This window comes from Loxodonta africana, chromosome 4, assembly GCF_030014295.1.
Source record: "Loxodonta africana isolate mLoxAfr1 chromosome 4, mLoxAfr1.hap2, whole genome shotgun sequence".
Lineage (NCBI taxonomy): Eukaryota > Metazoa > Chordata > Mammalia > Proboscidea > Elephantidae > Loxodonta > Loxodonta africana.
Genome location: NC_087345.1, coordinates 135,300 through 154,156, shown reverse-complemented (window position 1 = coordinate 154,156; position 18,857 = coordinate 135,300). Strand labels below are relative to the sequence as shown.

The 18,857-nt window shown below is 61.5% G+C and overlaps 1 protein-coding gene across 1 annotated transcript in view; it reads left to right on the top strand.

The window, feature by feature from the left end:
• Positions 1–16,030, top strand: part of SHANK3 (SH3 and multiple ankyrin repeat domains 3) — a 47,415-nt gene extending 31,385 nt beyond the window's left edge. The window contains exons 16-19 of the mRNA XM_064283236.1: positions 3,132–3,262; positions 3,925–4,009; positions 7,438–9,697; positions 15,108–16,030. Coding sequence (XP_064139306.1) covers positions 3,132–3,262; positions 3,925–4,009; positions 7,438–9,697; positions 15,108–15,693 — 3,062 coding nt within the window. The 3' untranslated portion in view covers positions 15,694–16,030. The remainder of the gene's footprint in view (positions 1–3,131; positions 3,263–3,924; positions 4,010–7,437; positions 9,698–15,107) is intronic.
• Positions 16,031–18,857: the final 2,827 nt, after the last annotated feature.

The window sequence follows — 18,857 nt, the reverse complement described above, 5'->3', positions numbered from 1 at the left end:
CCTGGGCCAGCCAGGGCCCCTCTGTGCTGGGTCTGTTTCCTGCTCTCCCTACATGGGAATAGGTGTGCTCACTCGCTGCCCAAGGCCCAGCCTTCCGTTGCGCTCGCTCACTTTCCACGGCCCAGCCTTCTCTCACCCTCACTCACTCTCCAAGGCCCGGCCTTCCGTTGCCCTCACTCACTCTCCAAGGCCCGGCCTTCCGTCACCCTCACTCACTCTCCAAGGCCCGGCCTTCCGTCACCCTCACTCACTCTCCAAGGCCCGGCCTTCTATCACCCGCAATCTCCGAGCCCCAGCCTTCCATTGCCCTCACTTTCCGAGGCCCGGCCTTCCATCGCCTTCACTCACTCTCCAAGGCCCGGCCTTCCATCGCCCTCACTTGCTCTCTGAGGCTTGGCCTTCCATCGCCCTCATTCACTCTCTGAGGCCAGGCCATCCATCGTCCTCATTCACTCTCTGAGGCCAGGCCTTCCATCACCCTCACTGGCTGCCTAAGGCCCAGCCTTCCATCACCCTCACACACTCTCCAAGGCCTGGCCTTCCATCATCCTCACTCACTCTCCAAGTTCCCGCCTTCTATCACCTGCAATCTCTGAGGCCCAGCCTTCCATCGCCCTCACTCACTCTCGAGGCCCAGCCTTCCATCATCCTCACTCACTCTCCGAGGCCTGGCCTTCCATCGTCCTCACTCACTCTCAAGGGCCAGCCTTCCATCGCCCTCACTCACTCTCCAAGGCCCAGCCTTCCATCACCCTCATTCCCTCTCCGAGGCCCAGCCTCCCATCATCCTCACTCACTCTCCGAGGCCCGGCCTTCCGTCGCCCTCACTCACTCTCCAAGGCCAAGGCCCAGCCTTTCATCGCGCTCACGCTCCAAGGCCCAGCCTTCCATCACCCTCACTCACTCTCCCAGGCTCAGCCTTCCATCACCCTCACTCTGGGGATTTAGCACTGCCTCCAGCCCTCCCGTGTGACTGGTCTTTCTGCCTCCTTTCACCTTCCGAAGCTTCCTTGCTGTCGCAGCTCCAGGTGTCTCTTCAGATATTAAAGCAGATTCCAAGGCCTCCTCCAGGGATCCCTGTCTCTTCCTCAGCCTCTGGGGCAGACCCGAGCTATTCCTGGAATATTCTGGCTCCATTTCCCAGCTCACCAGTGGGCTCCCAGGGTGCTGCATCACCCCTTGCAGGGACAGTGGTGGCAACTCCCCCCGCAGGCCCCTCGTGATAATCTTGATCATACCTGCTTAGGCCTGGTTGTTCAAACGGTCCCGATGGCTGTAATGAGGCTGGGTGGAGGTTTAGGCCCCAGCACCCAGACCTGGCTCCTGACAGGCTTCATTTTCTTCTCCAAAATCCCTTACTTACAAATTCATTGTGTAGTTTGCTGGGGGTGGCGTCAGCCCTGGCAGCTTGTGGTTTGCGGGATCCTCGATTTCTTCCATTGTGCCAACAGTTCTCGCCTGGCCCAGCACCACTGCTTGTGATGGCTGCCGCCCTCACCCACTGTTTTGGGTCTGTGGGAGCCAGTGCAAACCAAAGGTTCAGGTGGCAATGCCCCCCTGGTGAGCCAGGGCCCCATGTGTCCCCAGCATGTCCTCTGTCCCCTCATGTCTTCAGCTCTGTGGCTCAGGACTGTGCGTGGCTAAATCTGGTCTCTACTTTTTGGGCCTGTGACCTGGGGCCATTTCTTCTTTCTGAGCTCCAGTGTCCTCATGGGCAAGAAGGGGGATGACAGTATTTTCTTCACGAGGTAGCTGGAAGGACACACAGAGAAAGTTCAAACACTGCAAGTCCCCAAGCTTGCCCCCTGAGCCGCCCAGCACTGGGCACTGGGGGTGCAAACCCCCGAGCTGTGTGGGACCAGGTGTGTGGATGCAAGGGTCAGTGTGCGTACATTACGTGTGTGGTCTGAGCCGTGGGAGCCTTGCAGTGTGTGTGCCACCCTCCACTTTCCCGTGTGCAGAGCTGTTCTGATGCACTGTCGTCGACAAGGACACTAGGCCATGAGGTCGCTGGGGTCGGCCAGGGCACAGCAACTGGAGCTGGTCCAGGCTGGATGCGGATGGGTGCGGAGAGCTTAGGAGCTGCCTGTGTGGTTGCTCTGTGGAGCATAGGAACTGGTGGGCACTGGCCCACAGCCCTAGCTTGGGCCTGGGAGGAGAAGCAAGAGGGCTTGGGCTGGCCGCGGAACTTGCCCAGCACCGTGACCAGATGTCTGGCCCCTTGCTGTTGGCACAGCCCCACAGAGTTGGGGATGGGGGAGCTTTGGAGTCTATGGGGGTCATGGAGTGAGGGTCAGCGCAGCTGCCAGTGGACACATGGCTGTTGTCCCAACACCCACCTAGCATCCATGTGCTGGTCCTGAGGGGCTGAGATGGAGCTGAGTTGGCAGGGCCCTTCACCCCTCACAGGGTCTGGCCAGGCAGGAGCTGCTGCCCACCCACCCCTGGGGGCGTCTTCCACCAGCATTCTCAAGTCATGTGGTAGTATATGGAAATTTCCAAATCATTCAAAATACCACTTTTTAAGCCATTAATTTTAAATAGTCTTGCTGGTAAGAGCAAACAAAGCCATCGCTTTATAGCAGATTTAAAAGGTACTTCTCAGTCCTGGCCATTCTCCACCCTCCTCTGTGGCTCCATGTGCTTTTTTTTCCGAGGGTCCTTTCCAGCACGGCCCCCATCTCTCCATTTTCTCCACACTCCCACCTGGGAGGCTCCTTGGCCCCAGGTTTGCACAGAGCCACAATTTAGGCTAGCCTAGGTTGGCAGGTTCTGTTCCACATCTGTCTGTCCATCCGTCCATCCTGAATGTCTGCTCAGCACACATGGCCTGCATTCCAGAGCAGAGGAGGTGACAGGCAGTACCGGGCCACGTGCTGATGAGTGCTGAGAAGGGCAGAGGCAGAGGGGAACGGGGGAGGTCAGGATGGTGTGGGTTGCTGATGGCTCTCCCTACCCTGGTCCTCTCCCTGGTGTCACCAGAGTGCCCCCAGAAGTGGGGGTGGGGTGGGGTCTCTGGAGGGTCTGGGCAGCAGACCTCTGAGGGAGTAAGAAGCCTGGGGGGCACCCGGGGTTGTGGGGCTGAGGGCCCTTAGGTCTGGTGCTGACACAGGGCCTCTTTGGCTGTGCAGAGAAGCTGGATGAGATCCTGGCGGCAGCTGCGGAGCCAACCCTGAGACCTGACATCGCGGACGCAGACTCAAGAGCAGCCACCGTCAAGCAGCGGCCCACCAGCCGGAGGATCACACCGGCCGAGATCAGTGTGAGTCCGGCACCTGGCAGGGGGCTGCTGGGGGTGTGTGGGTCATGGGATGGGACCTGGGTCACGTAGTGTGGGATTTGTGACTCTGCGTGAGTGGCTGTGGTCCCAAAGACTCCATCCCCTGCATGTGGCCCAGGTGGGTTGGTGCAGGGACAAGGGACCTTATGCAATGTGCGGTGCTGTTGGGCGTTCCCTGGGGGGTCTTGCACACTGGCTGCAAGACGACCCTCTTGAAACATCTGCCCGGCACCTGTAGAGTGTTGGGAACCCTGTGTGCCCTGGAACTTGTGTCCCTCTCGGGTGTTTGTACATTTTTCTGTGGTAAGGGTCCATCGCTTCGACCCCACCGTTCGGAGGAGAAGGGCCCACGGCCTCTCCCAGGCACACTTAGGCCAGCTCAGCCTGCCCCAGGGTCACTGTACCACACGCAGGGCCCCAGCGCTGGGGATGTCATAGCACAGCGTGTCCCCCCACACTTCTACCCTTGCGCCTGCCAGGGCAGAGGCTGGTCTGATTCCTGAGTCCTGGTATCCAAGGCTCCAGTGCCCCTGGAGTGAGCGGTTGGGGTGTCTGGTCTGAGGCTCAGAGGGGGGATGGGTGGGGACTGGAAGAGAACTGAGGCACCAGTGCCCTAGAACCTCCATGTCACCCTGACCCCACAGTCATTGTTTGAACGCCAGGGCCTCCCGGGCCCAGAGAAGCTGCCTGGCTCACTGCGGAAGGGGCTTCCACGGACCAAGTCTGTAGGTACGGCCAGGCTGGACATGGGGCTGGCGGGCCAGGGCCCAGGGTGGATCGGGGCCTGGGGTGGGATCCGGGGTCCTGGGTGGGATCAGGGTCCTGGGTGGGATACAGAATCTGGGGCTTGAGGACATCTGCCTCTTGGGTCTTCCCTGCTCTCTGTCACCTGGCCCCCATCACCTGACTCTCCTTTGTCTTTTCCCAACCCCCACTCCCAAGTGGAGTCTCCAGTTTCCACCCAAATCCTCCCCCTCCCCGGGCACCAAGGGACCTAATGTGTTTGTGGGACATATGTGGTGTCAGTCCTACCCTACCCCAAAGATAGGTTGCTGGAAGACACCTCGAGGCTCCCTCCCCATTATCTACCACCCCTTGCCCACTGGGTCCCCCTTCACCCACCAGCCCTGCCCACTGGGTTGTCCTCCACCTACCACGCCCATGCCCTGGCCCCCCTCCAACCACTGCGCTGATCTGTGCCCCATCTCAGTCCACCGCACCTGACTTATGGACGCCACCTCTCCTTCGTGCTGTTGTCCCCCAAGGACACCAGCACCTCTTTCCCTCAGGTCTGTGTCTCCATTTCCTGGCTGCTCTCCACTCGGCTAAGTGCACATTAAGTCTCTAATCCTAAAAATACTCTTCCTGGGAACCTGCCTCCCCCTCTAGCTGTTGCTCAAATTCTCTCCTCCCCTTTACCACTTTTTTCAAAAACATCCCCACACTTGCCATCTATCTGCAGCCCCTCACTCCTTCCCGCCCTTCAGCCACGTGGCTGGTGCTCTCCACACCCACACTGATGCTCCAGCTGGCCTTCGGCCTCTGGTCCCTACACACACACTGCCCTCGTCTTCCTGACCTCCCTGTGACAGTTGGCTCCCCTTTCTGCTCCCTCCTCTATGAAGCTCTCCCCCCAGGGTCTCAGGACGACACTCCTGGCCTCCCTTTCTCAGCTTCACCCCCTGAATGTTGGTGTTCCTCAAGGTTTGTCCTCACCCTCTTCCTGCTCTGCCCAGGCTCCCAGGTGGCCTCATCACCCACCCAGTTCCATCAATGCTTGGGCCCCCAGCCAGCCTTTTCTTTGGACCTCAGCCTGCTCACTCATCTCCACGTGCTGTCCCCCCCCACCCCCCACGCCCTTCACCTGTTAGTGAACACCCACGCCCGCATTCACTGTGGCTGGGTGCTGTTGCCCACTGGTCGCTGACTGCTTACAGAAGCCCTGTGGGGTAAGTACTATGAGCACCTGTTTTACAGATCAGGAAACTGAGACAGATGGGTAAAGTGTCCTGCCCAAGGTCCCACAGGAGCCCTACCCATCTTCTGTCCATTCACTGACTGGCCAACCACCCAAACTCCCAACCATTCACCTACCCGGGGCTGTGTCAGCTGATGTGCACTCTGGGCCAGTGCTGGCCTGGATCTGGGGGCTGAGACCCAGCTCAATTGGGGAGGTGGCAGGTGTGCAGGCAGCCTGGTGGTCCCACAGAAGACATGCTTAGGTGCTGTGGGAGCAGAACAGAGCTCCAGCCACACCTGGGCATATAGGGCTGGGGGCATTGGGCTTAGACATGTAGGATGAGTGGGGCTTCCTGGGGACACATGGAGTCAGTGTGCAAGAGGCACCATAGTGTGTAGGGGGGCCTGAGGCTGCATATGCATCCTTCATCTGCAGGGGCCCCAGGTCTAAGCATCGCCTCTGTAGACCACGAGCTCCCCAGCAGGGAGCTCACTCTATCTCCCTGAACTTGGAGACCTCATGTGCACTCGGATGGTGAAATGACAGGGCTCCCTCTGCCTGCCCCTTGGCCTCCAGCCACCCCCATAAGCACCGGTTGGCATCGCTCCCTAAGCCCCTACTCTGTGCCCTGGCTGTGGCACTGGGCACACAGTTTGACCCTTGGAGCCTTAGGGTCTGGATGCCTAAAAGTGGGACTCCAAAGAGCTGCCCTGAGGCCTCCCCAGGGGACTGCCCACAAAGGTTTGTGCAGCATGTGGGAACCTGGCATGCAGGGACAGTCCTGTGGCTGCTGACAGTACCAGCAGGTGTGGGTCCTGCATCTCACTGCCCCTCCCCACTGCACTGCATGTGGGATCAGGACAGGTGCCTGACCCCCCTTGGTGGGCAGCTCTTGCCCCAAGTCAGAGCTTGGTGCCATTGCCGTGACGTCACTTCTGTCTCCGCACATCCCTTGGCTTCTGGGCCCCTGAGCACACTCCCTGTATCTCCAATTGCCACCCTCTTCAGGATGTGTGTCCATGGTGCAGGAAGTGCAGCCAGGGAGGAGATTGGGGACAGTCTCACAGAGGTCCCACGTCAGTGGCGAGGGGAGGGCAGGCCCAGTGATGGCTGAAGCTCCAGCTGCCCTCCCTATGGCACCTGGTGGGTGCCTGTGCTGGAGCTTTAGGGGGCCTGTTCTCTCCACGAGCCCCTGGGGACGGGTGGTCCTCTTTTGACGTGAGGGAGCCGAAGCTCCAAGCAGTTAGGGGGCATTACCAGGACTGGCAGAGCTAGAATTCAAATGGAGTCTTGCACACAAATTAGGTGTCTGTCTCATGTCCCAGGGACCTCGCTGAGGTCCTGCAGCTTCTGGCAATGGGACGATGAGGACCCTACCAAAGCCTGAGTGAGGTGTGAAGTAGGCTCTCCATAAGCTTGTGCTGCCTATGGCGGAGCTGAGGCACACAGGGGCTCAGGCCTGGGGACACACAGCCACTACTGGGTCAGACTGACCTTGTGGTCAGGTGCTCAGCCTCCAGTGTCATCTTCATCCATCTGTCTGTTCATCAGCTGCTGGGCAGCAGCTGTGGCCGAGGCTGTGTCCCTGCCTTTGTGCTGGGTCTGGGCCCCCTCACACCTGTGAGGAAGGAGGTGATTTCTGGATGTGACCCTGTGCTGGCTCCTGGCAGTCACTGCTTTCCTCTTCCTGTGTCCATGTATCAGCTGCCCAATGAAATCCTGCAGTGTGTTCCGGCTCCTTGGTCTGTAGCTTTAGTCATCATCTTTGCAAACCCCACCCCCAACACTGCACTGATGGCTGGAGCCTCCCAGTCCCACCCACGTGGGTATCTGGGGTTGGAGCGTTTGGACTTCTCCTTCCACAAGGCACCCCTGACCAGGGCGCCACCTTCGTTTCTTCTTAGCCTGGGCCTTCTGTGCCTGTCGCCAACCCCTCATCACATCTCCTAGAGCAGGCCTCAGTCTGCAGCCCTGTCCGTGCCTCTGGGGGGCTGCCCCGCCCTCCTGAGTGCCTCCTGCCCACAGTCATGGCCCCTGTCCTGATGGGGAAACAATTCGGGATCTTTCAGGGAGCCTCTGCCATGGGGCCTCTTCGCAGACGCCCTCCCCGCTTCGGGCGTGCCTGGACACCTCGGGCCTAGCCCAGGCTCCGGGCTTCCTGCCAGCCTCACGGGTCCTTGGGTACCTCTGTCCGCAGGGGAGGACGAGAAGCTGGCGTCCTTACTGGAAGGGCGCTTCCCGCGCAGCACGTCTATGCAGGACTCGGTTCGCGAGGGCCGCGGTATCCCGCCGCCTCCGCAGACCGCGCCGCCGCCCCCGCCCGGCCCCTACTACTATGACTCGGGGCCGCCGCCCACCTTCTCGCCGCCGCCGCCACCGCCGGGCCGCGCCTACGACACCGTGCGCTCCAGCTTCAAGCCAGGCCTGGAGGCGCGCCTGGGCGCGGGCGCAGCAGGCCTGTACGAGTCGGGTGCGCCGCTGGGTCCGCTGCCCTACCCCGAGCGGCAGAAGCGCGCGCGCTCCATGATCATCCTGCAGGACTCAGCTCCCGAGGGGCCCGATGGTGCCCGGCCGCCCCCCGCCGCCACCCCGCCCGAGCGCCTGAAGCGACGCCCGCGGCCACCGGGCCCCGACAGCCCCTACGCCAACTTGGGCGCCTTCAGCGCCAGCCTCTTCGCGCCATCCAAGCCGCAGCGCCGCAAGAGCCCGCTGGTGAAGCAGCTGCAGGTGGAGGATGCGCAGGAGCGCGCGGCGCTAGCGTTTAGCGGCACCGGCGGCCCCGGCTCCGGCAGCTTCGCCCGCGATCCCTCCCCGACCCACCGCGGGCCCCGACCCGGCGGCCTCGATTACAGCCCCGGTGACGGCCCCACCTTGGCGTTCGGTGGCCCGGGCCCGGCCAAAGACCGGAGGCTGGAGGAGCGGCGCCGCTCCACCGTCTTTCTGTCGGTGGGCGCCATCGAGGGCAGTCCGCCCAGCGCCGAGCTGCCCTCGCTGCAGCCCTCGCGTTCTATTGACGAGCGCCTCCTAGGCGCAGGAGCAGCCCCTAGCCGCGACCTGCTGCTGCCCTCTCCCGTGTCCGCGCTGAAGCCATTGGTCAGCGGCCCCAGCATCGGGCCCTCTGGCTCCACCTTCATCCACCCGCTCACCGGCAAACCGCTGGACCCCAGCTCTCCCCTTGCTCTTGCCCTGGCTGCTCGCGAGCGGGCTCTGGCTTCTCAGGCACCCTCCCGGTCCCCCACACCTGTGCACAGCCCCGACGCTGACCGCCCTGGGCCCCTGTTCGTGGATGTCCAGTCCCGGGATTCAGAGCGAGGAGCCTTGGCCTCACCGATCTTCTCTCCGAGGAGCCCAGCCTGGGTTCCTGTGCCCGCACGCAGGGAGCAGGAGAAGACCCCCCGGGAGGAGCGGAAGTCACCTGATGACAAGAAGTCCATGATCCTCAGCGTTCTGGACACATCCCTACAGCGCCCGGCTGGCCTCATTGTTGTGCACGCCACCAGCAATGGGCAGGAGCCTGGTGAGCTGGGGGCTGAAGAGGAGCACCCGGGCTCCCCGGAGCTGGCCCCGGCCCCCATTCAGTCAGCAGCCGCAGTGGCAGAGCCCCTGCCCAGCCCGCGGGCCCAGCCCCCCAGCAGCACCCCGGCGGACCCTGGGACAGGCCAGGGCAGCTCAGAGGAAGAGCCGGAGCTGGTGTTTGCTGTGAACCTGCCGCCGGCGCAGCTGTCCTCCAGTGATGAGGAGACCCGGGAGGAGCTTGCTCGCATTGGGCTGGTGCCACCCCCCGAAGAGTTTGCCAATGGGGTCCTTGTGGCCACCCCACTCCCTGGTCCAGGCCCCTCGCCCACCACGGGGCCTGGCCCGGCCTCAGGGAAGCCAGGCAGTGAGCCTCCCCCTGCCCCTGAGTCTGCGGCTGATTCTGGCGTGGAGGAGGCTGACACGCGAAGCTCCAGCGACCCCCACCTGGAGACCACGAGCACCATCTCCACCGTGTCCAGTATGTCCACCCTGAGCTCGGAGAGCGGGGAACTTGCCGACACCCACACCTCCTTCGCTGACGGACACACTTTTCTACTCGAGAAGCCACCAGTGCCTCCCAAGCCCAAGCTCAAGTCCCCGCTGGGGAAGGGGCCGGTGACCTTCAGGGACCCGCTGCTGAAGCAGTCCTCTGACAGCGAGCTCATGGCCCAGCAGCACCACGCCGCCTCCGCTGGGCTGGCCTCTGCCGCCGGGCCTGCCCGCCCTCGCTACCTCTTCCAGAGAAGGTCCAAGCTGTGGGGGGACCCCGTGGAGAGCCGGGGGCTCCCTGGGCCCGAAGATGACAAGCCAACTGTGATCAGTGAGCTCAGCTCTCGCCTTCAGCAGCTGAACAAGGACACGCGATCCCTGGGGGAAGAGCCGGTCGGCGGCCTGGGTGGCCTGCTGGACCCCGCCAAGAAGTCTCCCATCGCGGCAGCTCGGTGAGCAGGGATACGTGGGGAGGGGGCCCATCTGCGTCTATGGTCCACCCTCTGTCCCCCATGGCCCAGTTTTTTCACCCAAAACCCCTGCTTCCCCACTACCTACCACACTCCATTTCCTGTCCACTACCTGGCCTGGCTTTGAGATAGAAGGTTCTTTGAGGCCGGCCTGTGAGATATTTCTACTCCCCCGCGGTGCTGGACAAAGGAGCTGGGCGCTGTCAGAGGCCTGGCCAGTCTGAGCACTTGGTGGCTCCCTGCCAGGTTCTTTCAGGTACTTGCTCCCAATCCCGACTAAAGTTGCCTCACCACCCAGGGTTCTTCCAAGTCCACTCTGGGGTGTGCCCCCAGAGCCTGGCGTCTCCGTGGCCTCCCCAGGGCTATGTGGCTGCCACGTGCTGGTGCCTTCCTTCCTGGGGGCTTCAAGTGCACCTTCCTCCTTCTCTGGGACCTGCCCAGGAACCCTGGGACACGGGCCCCCGCCACATCTTTAAGACCCGCCAAGGAGCCAGAGGGACTCCCTGCTCCTCCATTTCATTATCCCTTACTTTCCGTCCCCACGTCCCCTGTCCCACCACCCAGGACACTGTGTGCCCTGGCCGTGTGGTGGGGCTGGCAGAGGGAGGGAGCTGCACAGGGGCTAGGTCTTTCCTTGAAGACCCCCTCCCTAGCGGAGTCTCTCTGGCCTGTGGCTGCATGAACATCACCAGTGTTGGGGGTTCCTGCTGTGGGCACTGACCGAGGGCAGAGCTTGCCGGTCTTCTTATTTGCCTTTTTACAGGCTGTCCCTTTGCTGCTTGTGCTCCATAGGTCTGCCCTTCTGGCTTTTGGGAGTATGTGTGGGATGCCGCCTCCCAGCCCCCCTTCTTGCTGCCCTGAAGACCAACCGCAGGCCCTTTCCTGTGCTCTTCTGATGGCAGAGCACAGGGTCAGGGGAGTTGGAGCTCTAAGACCTTGCAGAGTTCTTGCTCCCAGGATCCTGACCATGCTGCTGTCTTCCTGCTGGGGACTTAGGAGGATGTGGGGGCCTCAGGAGTTCATGTGCCTCTCAAGGGGTCCCAGGACCCCCCTCGCATCTTGTCATTTCAGGGTTTGCTCTGTGGCTTTTTCTGCCATTAGCCACTTCCAACTTTGAGCCAAACACCAAAGACCTTTTCCTAGTAGTGCAGAGTAGAAAGTGCCCTTAGGGTGGGCCTGATGGTGTGGATGTGTTTTCAAGCAGGGCAACCAGGAGTGCTAGCTCTCTTTAGGACCAGGCTCCTGCCTAGGGCTCAAGGGAGCCGTGACTGCTTCCCCTCTCCCTGCAGCCCTCCTGTTGCTTTGCCTCGTGGCCTTGAGGAAACTCAGAGCCATTGGATGTGTGTGGCAGTGCCTGGCACGTGGCTGTTCCTCAATAAACGCTTGTTAAACGGATGAAAGAAGGAAGCTAGATGCATGTGGTGTCTTTTGTGGTCTGAGGTCTAGAGAGGTGGCTCAGGGCAAGGCAGCGGAGGACAGATGGCCCCACGTCGATCAGGCAGCCTGGATCTTGCACTCTGCTTGTTCCACGGGCAGGAGTAAGATGGTCACACAGCTGGCACTTGCCCAGAACAGCTCCTTCTCACCATCCTCTCTAGCACTTGGCCTCCCCCAGGCGAGGGTCTGGCCACATGGGGAAGGGCAAGGCCAGCAGCCGTGGCCTTCTCATCCTGTCTTCTGCAGCCCAGTGGAATGGGAGCTTATTTTCCTCAGTTGTTCCTGCCAGATCCTTGGCTCTCATTGGTCTAGTGTGGGTCCCCTACTCCACTCTGAACCACTCACCAAAGTCAGGGGGACAGGGGATGGTCAGTGGCTGGGCCTGGGGCCAAAATCACCCAGCCAGTGGAGGGGAGAGGTCACTGACAGTCTAAACAGCAAGCAGGCGTCTACATGGCATGGCCCTCGCCCACTTCAGCAATTTGCTTTGTTCCTTGACGTTAACCCTGTCATTTAACCCGGCATTAACTCTGGGCTCTGGGTCACGCACCTGTGCCAACTCTCAGGTTCGTTTGTGGGGAAGTGTAAGTGCCAGATGAGGGCTGGGAAAGGTTAGGGTTAGATGGCAATGGTATCATTTCTACTTCTGGGCAGTGAAACTGCTGTCCCTCAGAGATCCTTTCAGCCAGTGATGGTGGGCATCTGTTGACCTCACCAGCCCTCTGCACGAGGTGGTCTGTCATTAAGCCCCCTGTGACTACACCCACAGGACTCACAGGCAGAAATAGTGGAGAACCACGTTGACCTAGCAGTTACGTGTAAACGAATAATACATTTTTCGTGCGCCCAAGTCAGGTGCGGCTGGGACCAGCTGCACCAGACCACCCCCACCCCCCCATGTCTCCCCATTCCCTCTGCCCAGCACTCTGCTCTCTTCACTCTTCTTCTACCCTCTTACGCCTTCTTCTGGTTCTCAGACCTGGGTGGTCCCCACCCCCAAACCCCTAGTCCCTGACTTCCAGCGCAGGAGGGAGGGTAACCCTCCCTGTGGAGTCCATGTACCAGCATAGAGGAGACCAGGCTGGCACCCACCTCTCTTGGTGGTGAAACTGTGACTCTTTTGGATAAAGGCCCAAGTGAGGGGTGTTCCAAAGTCTGGGCAGGGCAGTTTCCCTCTAGCAGGGGTCTGATGGAGGCCCCAAGGCATGTCTCCTGAAGGCTCCACTTGGTGGTCAGCTGAGTGTACCCCAGTCTGGCCAGGCTGCGACATTGGTTAGCCATGAGGTGCTCGGTAGCCTGAGACATCTCTGGGCAAGTTAGGTGGTCCCCATGAACCGAGGCTTTCTAACTTGTGGAAACGCACAGCTCACCTAGGGGGAGCTGGGGTGCATCCCCACATGCCATCCCTGGCCTCTGGATCCAGGGGAGGCTGTGGGAGCGAAGACGACATGGGAGATAGACGATGGGTGCTTTTCACTGAGGGGAATGGGCCCATGTGGCAGGCCTGGACCCTGGCAGATCTGGTTGTCCCTGGGCACGTCCTCAACTCCTGCAGGGTGGAGTGGATAGCCCCGGTCCTGGAAAAAGTCCAGACTGAGAGGGAGGCTGGAGGTGAGAGGAGGGAGCCAGGTCTCACTGGCTGTGGAGCCCAGGAGGGAGATGGTGTATGATTTGGATGGATGGAAGTGATCCAGATGGTCCTCTGGCCAGGAGGATCCAGTGGAGTTCCAGGGGTGATGGTGCTGGTGAGGGATCCAGGCTTGGAATCCTTTTGGGAGGCCGGCAGATGCTGAGATTTGGCTCTTTGGTGGCCAGAGCCTGGCCGAGGGAGGGATCAGACAATTGAGAGCAGTGATGGAAGGATGGACGAGGGCAGAGATGGTAATGCCACTTGGAACTCTGAGCCGGATACAGCTGTGGTTCCTGCCTTGGGTACCATGCAGTCCCTGTTCCCCGACAAAGGGGAGGAGGAGTGGACCTGGGGCCAGCCCTGGCCACTCCCTACTGGGCCCTGGGGGTGGGCACAGCATTCCAGGAAGAGTCTCTTCGTTGCACAGCTAGCCTGGGAGATGGTAGGAGTGTACTGCCCTCTCCAACTCCTAGTCCTCCCAGTGGGAACATGTCTTCTGTCCTTGTTGTCCAGGAACCAGCCCCACTTTCTGGCAGGGGCTCACTGTGTAGGGCCAGAAGGCTACGGCCAGGGTCCCTGGAGAGCCCATGGCCTTCCCAGGTGACAGCCCCAGTGCCGTGGCTCCAGGCCAGGGTCCCTTTGTGAGGAGTCAAGGGCAAGAGGTCCTTATTCACACCTTTCTTCTCTGGAGGCTGATGCCCTGGGAGCCTCCGTGCACCCGCTACGTGGTGCTGCCATGCCCTCTAGGGCTGTGGGGAAGGAGCCATGGGACCAGGTGGAAACGAGGGGTGATTCCTCTGAGCAAGGTCTAGTGGGAGGGACAGAGCTGGGAGCTGCAGGGAGATGGTGACCACGGACGTGGGGGATGCTTCAAGGGGAAGGAAACGGAAGCGGGTTGGAGAACCTAGAGGGGTGTCCGTACCCTAGCCTGGGCAGGTCCAAGGAGAAGGAGTCAGGTTTGTTGCTGGAGACCCTTCTCGGTGGGTCTGAATCGAGGCGATGTGAGCTCGGGGTGGGTACACCACTTCACACACTAGATTTAGAGAACTGAGTAACATGCCTGGGTCACTCAAGCAAACCCGGCATCTACTCAGACCTGCTAAAGCCCAGCCTACACCCTCCAACGCCCTCCCAGCCATCCCCCCCTAGCGTCCTCCCCCCATCCCAGCCCCTAGTTCCACCCTCCGCGGGGCGTCAGGCCAGGGGTGCCACGTGGCCGCCTGTGCTAACATTCTCTCTCATTGCTCTCTTCCCGCCCATCTGCATGTGACTGCGCTGTCTAGCTGCGCGGTGGCCCCGAGCGCCGGCTGTGTAAGTGAGCACCCATCCCATGCCTCTCACCGTCCACGTGGCTGCGCTTGGCCTCCAGGATCTGCTCTGCTTGGCTGCGGGGGGGCTTCGGCGCCCCTGACAGCCCCCTGATGCCTGCCCCAGCCACAGTAGGGCATAGGGATGGAAACGGGGGGAGGGAGGGTTACAGGAGTGGGTTTTCTCTGGGCAGTCCCGTAGACAGACCTCCTTCTGAGGTCAGGCAGGGGTGGGGCAGGAGGTCTGGGGTTCTGCTTGGAGAGGTTAGGATGTGAGGGCCATCAGCCCTCTGTGTGGGAGTGTGTGTGTCCCATGGTGGTGCTGCTACGTCCCTGCCACGAGCAGGCCACTGCTGATGCACGTTTGCAACGTGTGTGTTGCTGAGCCTGTGAGCAGCCCTGCGGCCTGTGCTTCACATTGACGTGGGTGTGCTACTGTCTGGAACCTAACACCTGTCTCACACCTGTCTCACACCTGTCTCACACTTGTCTTGCACGTGCTGCTGTTCTCTGTGCACTGGGGCCTGTCTTGGGTGGGTGGCTCTTGTGGACCTGCTCAGTCTCTGCTGCCACCAGCCTTTGCCGCTGACTCAGCCAGCCCTGCAGCCAGCCCCAGGTGTCTCCAGGTCTCCTCCAAGAGCAGTGTTGGGGAAGGGGGAGTGGGGAGGGGTACTGCCTGAGCCTTATGTCCAGGGTGGTGCAGTGCCCAGCTCCAGTGTCCAAGGCTGTTGAGATGGGGCAGCCAGCCTTTTCCTCTGATGGGCTACTCTTGAGCCAGGTGGAGTGGAGAGGGGCAGCCAGCCTTTATTCTTCCCATAGTCCATTCAGTCCAGGAGTTCCCCCAGAGCAGGGCGCTGGCTTCCACCCCCAGGGCCAAACAAAAGGGCTGGGTAACCATAGGGTCCCGCCCTTCTTTCCCAGCCTACCCCAGCGCTCGCGTCCCTCTGGCCCCTCCCCCGCCCCATCCGCCCTTTCTCCGCCTGCGTCCCTCACCCGCCGTGACCCTCTCCCTCCGCAGGCTCTTCAGCAGCCTCGGTGAGCTGAGCTCCATTTCAGCGCAGCGCAGCCCCGGGGGCCCCGGCGGCGGGGCCTCCTACACGGTGCGGCCCGGCAGCCGCTACCCGGTGGCGCGGCGCACCCCGAGCCCGGTGAAGCCCGCGTCGCTGGAGCGGGTGGAGGGGCTGGGGGCGGGCGCGGGGGGCGCTGGGCGGCCCTTTGGCCTCACGCCCCCCACCATCCTCAAGTCGTCCAGCCTCTCCATCCCGCACGAGCCCAAGGAGGTGCGCTTCGTGGTGCGCAGCGTGAGCGCGCGCAGCCGTTCGCCCTCACCCTCACCGCTGCCCTCGCCCGCGCCCGGCTCCAGCGCCCCCGGCCCACGCCGGCCGTTTCAGCAGAAGCCACTGCAACTCTGGAGCAAGTTCGACGTGGGCGACTGGCTGGAGAGCATCCACCTAGGCGAGCACCGCGACCGCTTCGAGGACCACGAGATCGAGGGTGCGCATCTGCCGGCGCTCACCAAGGACGACTTCGTGGAGCTGGGCGTCACGCGCGTGGGCCACCGCATGAACATCGAGCGCGCGCTCAAACAGCTGGACGGTAGCTGACGCCCACACCCCGCCGAGCCCTGCCGGCAGGGCCCCCCACTCCGGGCCGCGGGCTCGGCCCGCCCCCCACGACGGCGCCGGGCCAGGAATGTTGCATGAATTGTCCTGTTCACTGTTGCTCAGAGACTTGCCCTGTACATTGCTTAGTGCCCCTCCCCGGCCACCGAGCCCCATCCCGCACACGGTCAGGAGAGAGATCCAGGAGGCTGGGGGGCCGCGGGAGGGGCCAAACCGGCTTGACCCCTCCCGCTCAGCGCCTGTGGCCACTCTCCCAGAGGGGGGACCTAGTCCAGCATGCGAGGTCAGTACACGCCTTGGTGACTGGGGGGGAGGGGGGAGCCGGGGTTCTCGGTTGGGGGCTAAGAAGTCCCCTGTTCTGCATATTTTAATCCACTCAATATTTGGAACGAGAAAAGGAACAAATATCTCTGTCCGTAATCGCTCCCCCTCCCCGCCCCTCTCCCGCCTCCCCGTCCCGCTGCGGCCGCCAAGTCTTCCATCTCCGGCTGGGTCCCGCCGTGAGCCGGGCCCCTCACTGCCACTGCGACCCCAAACGGGGGCGGGGGGGCGCTCCAGCTGGTCTGGGGTTGGCCAGGGGCCTAGTGCCCCCACGTGGGGCCCGGGCTCAGCTCCCTCCTCCCGCTGAGCTGTAGTGTCCCCACCGACCCTTCAGGTGCTGCGCGGGGGAGGGGCGGCAGGCAGCCGGGTCCTGCTGGGTCGGGACTGCCGGGAGACCATCGCCCTGGGTAAGGGCCGCAGGGCAAATGCCCTGGCCCTCCGCCCCCAGCCATCTCCCTCACAGGGTCTCTTCCTGAGGAGGGGTCCAGCCTCGCCCCCATGCTCTTGGGCAACTACAGCAGAGAAGCCTCCCTGCCTTGAACCGAGTCTCGTGTTCCTGCCGTGCGAGAGTGCAACTCTGGGTGCGACTGGGCACGTGGGACCCTGTGTGTGCTGGATTGGCGAGTGGCTCAGAGGGGCAGCCCTGGGACTCCGTGCGGTGGCTGCAGAAGCGTGTGCAGGGGTGCGTGCGGGTTGCATGCATGAGTTTGCACAGGGATGTGTGCACCTGAGTGTGTGCATGGGTGCGTGTGGGGTGCGCATGGGTGTTCTCACCGGGTTGCACGCACTGGAGTATGCATGGGTGCACTCGAGGGTGCGTGTGCTGGAGTGCGGGATGGTCGCGCGCAGGTGTTTGTGTGGGGGTGAGTGCGGGAGTGCCTGCAGGGGTGTGTGCCTGTGAAAGCAGCCCCTCTCTCCTCATCCAAAGAAAGTCGAGAGGCTATCCCACAGCTGGGATCTGCGTTTGCCCAGCCTGTCCTTCTGGGGACCTGCCCCAGCCTGAGCTGGGCTACTTGGTGAAGCCCTGCTGCTTAGGGGTGGCTCCCAAGGACCCCTTGGAGGCAGTCTCCCCTTGGGCTTCTGGGGGATCGTACAGAGATCCCTAGAGTCAGGCCACCAAAAGCCCTGTGGTGAGGCCAGGACCCCTGAGGGCACCCAGCCCCCCCTTACTGTGACTCCTCACACTCAGCAATGACCTGTGGGGTGGGGGGGGCCCTGGGATGTTTTTAAACCTAGGGTTTGGAGTCTGGACTCAGCTCCATCCACGTCGCTCACAAGTTTCTGTTTGTATTTCTAGCTTTTTTTAATAAAAACTTAAAAAAAAAAACAAGTTTTCACGGCCCAGGGCCCTGGCACGCCGGTCTGTGCTGGTTCTGGAGCACACCTCACGCCGCCCCCCTGCCCGGTCCCTGGCACACAGAGTCACACCCAGTTACCCCGTTCCAATAGACCAGGTCACGCACAGCAGCGGTCACTGTAACAGACTGTCACATACACACTCAGTCTCACTCACCTGTGGGTTTTTGGTTCCGTTCCATTTGGGTTTTTAACTTACAGGGTCAGTTCGGCTTCCCCCCTCCTTTTGTATGGAGTTCCATTGGGGATTTAACCCCTGCTCCAGCCCTGAGGCCTCCTGACTCTGACGTTGTGATACACCCCACAGAGATCTATGTTTCTTATATTATTGATAATAATTATTATAATATTATTATGTAATAAATTTATAAGAAATGAAACTACTTCTCAATTGCCTGCTTCAGGGGGTATTGGGAACACTAGCCTCCCTCTTTTCACTGTTGCTGTTGCTCAGACGCTCACCCGGTCACAAGTCCCCACCCATGACATGAAGCTCCAGTTGCCTGAGCTGGTGCTGCCGCTCAGATCTCTCTGTTATCCTTTGTCCTGAGCTCTGTGCTCTCAGGCCTGGCTCCTCCTGGTTCTCCTCCAGAGCTCCCAAAGAACCACTTCTCCCTCTTCTCATCAGCTCAGTGGATGGCACCACCCACACCGGGAGCCCCGTCACCCTCCATGACCTCCGTCCCCCCCACCTGCAACATCCAATTGTTTATAAGTTGTTGGTGCAGCTATCTCCTGACTGCTCAGGTCTGCCCCCTCCGCTCTGCCCTGTCGCTGTTCCTGACCACTGATGGAGTCTTGCCTTTGGACAAAGCCTGTCCAGGTTATGCTGAAGTGGACCTGGCCCCTGCTGGCTGCAGGGCCCCCCCGCATCTGTGCCTCCTGTCCCTTGTACACACCGGGCATCTCCTGACCTTACCTCTGAGCCCCACGGCCCCCTCAGCTCACTCACCTTCCTCCTGCCTGGTCACCACTCTGTACCTGGGTGAATCTCTCACCTCAGTCTGAGATAGATGCCAGGCTCGGCACCTTCTCAAGTTAGGTAGCTTGGTGCTTCTCACCCTGTGTTGTCCTCGATGATGGCACTGCTTGGAGTGTGAGATTTGTCTTTTGCTCTAAGCCAGGCACGGAGCCAGGTGCCACAGATGCACACACATGGTGGCCACACAAGCCGTCGCCAGCCAGGAAAGTGGTGTCAGGGTGAGTCTCAGGTGGTCACGGCTTCTGATGAGAGGAGCAGGGGGTGGAGCTGTGTCCCGAAGAGTGGACAATGATGTGGGGTGGGGGGCCTAGGGCCATGAGAGGCCAGTCCTGGATCCCTGAGCAAGGGGTTTTGGGAGGGCCAGGTTGACACACAGCAGATCACCGTGGCTGAGAGCAACACAGGCTTGACTTCAGCTCTGGTCCCTGCTGAGTCAGGGGTGCACTGGGCTGGGGAAGCCCCCGGAGGCGAGAGGATCTGGTGAAGG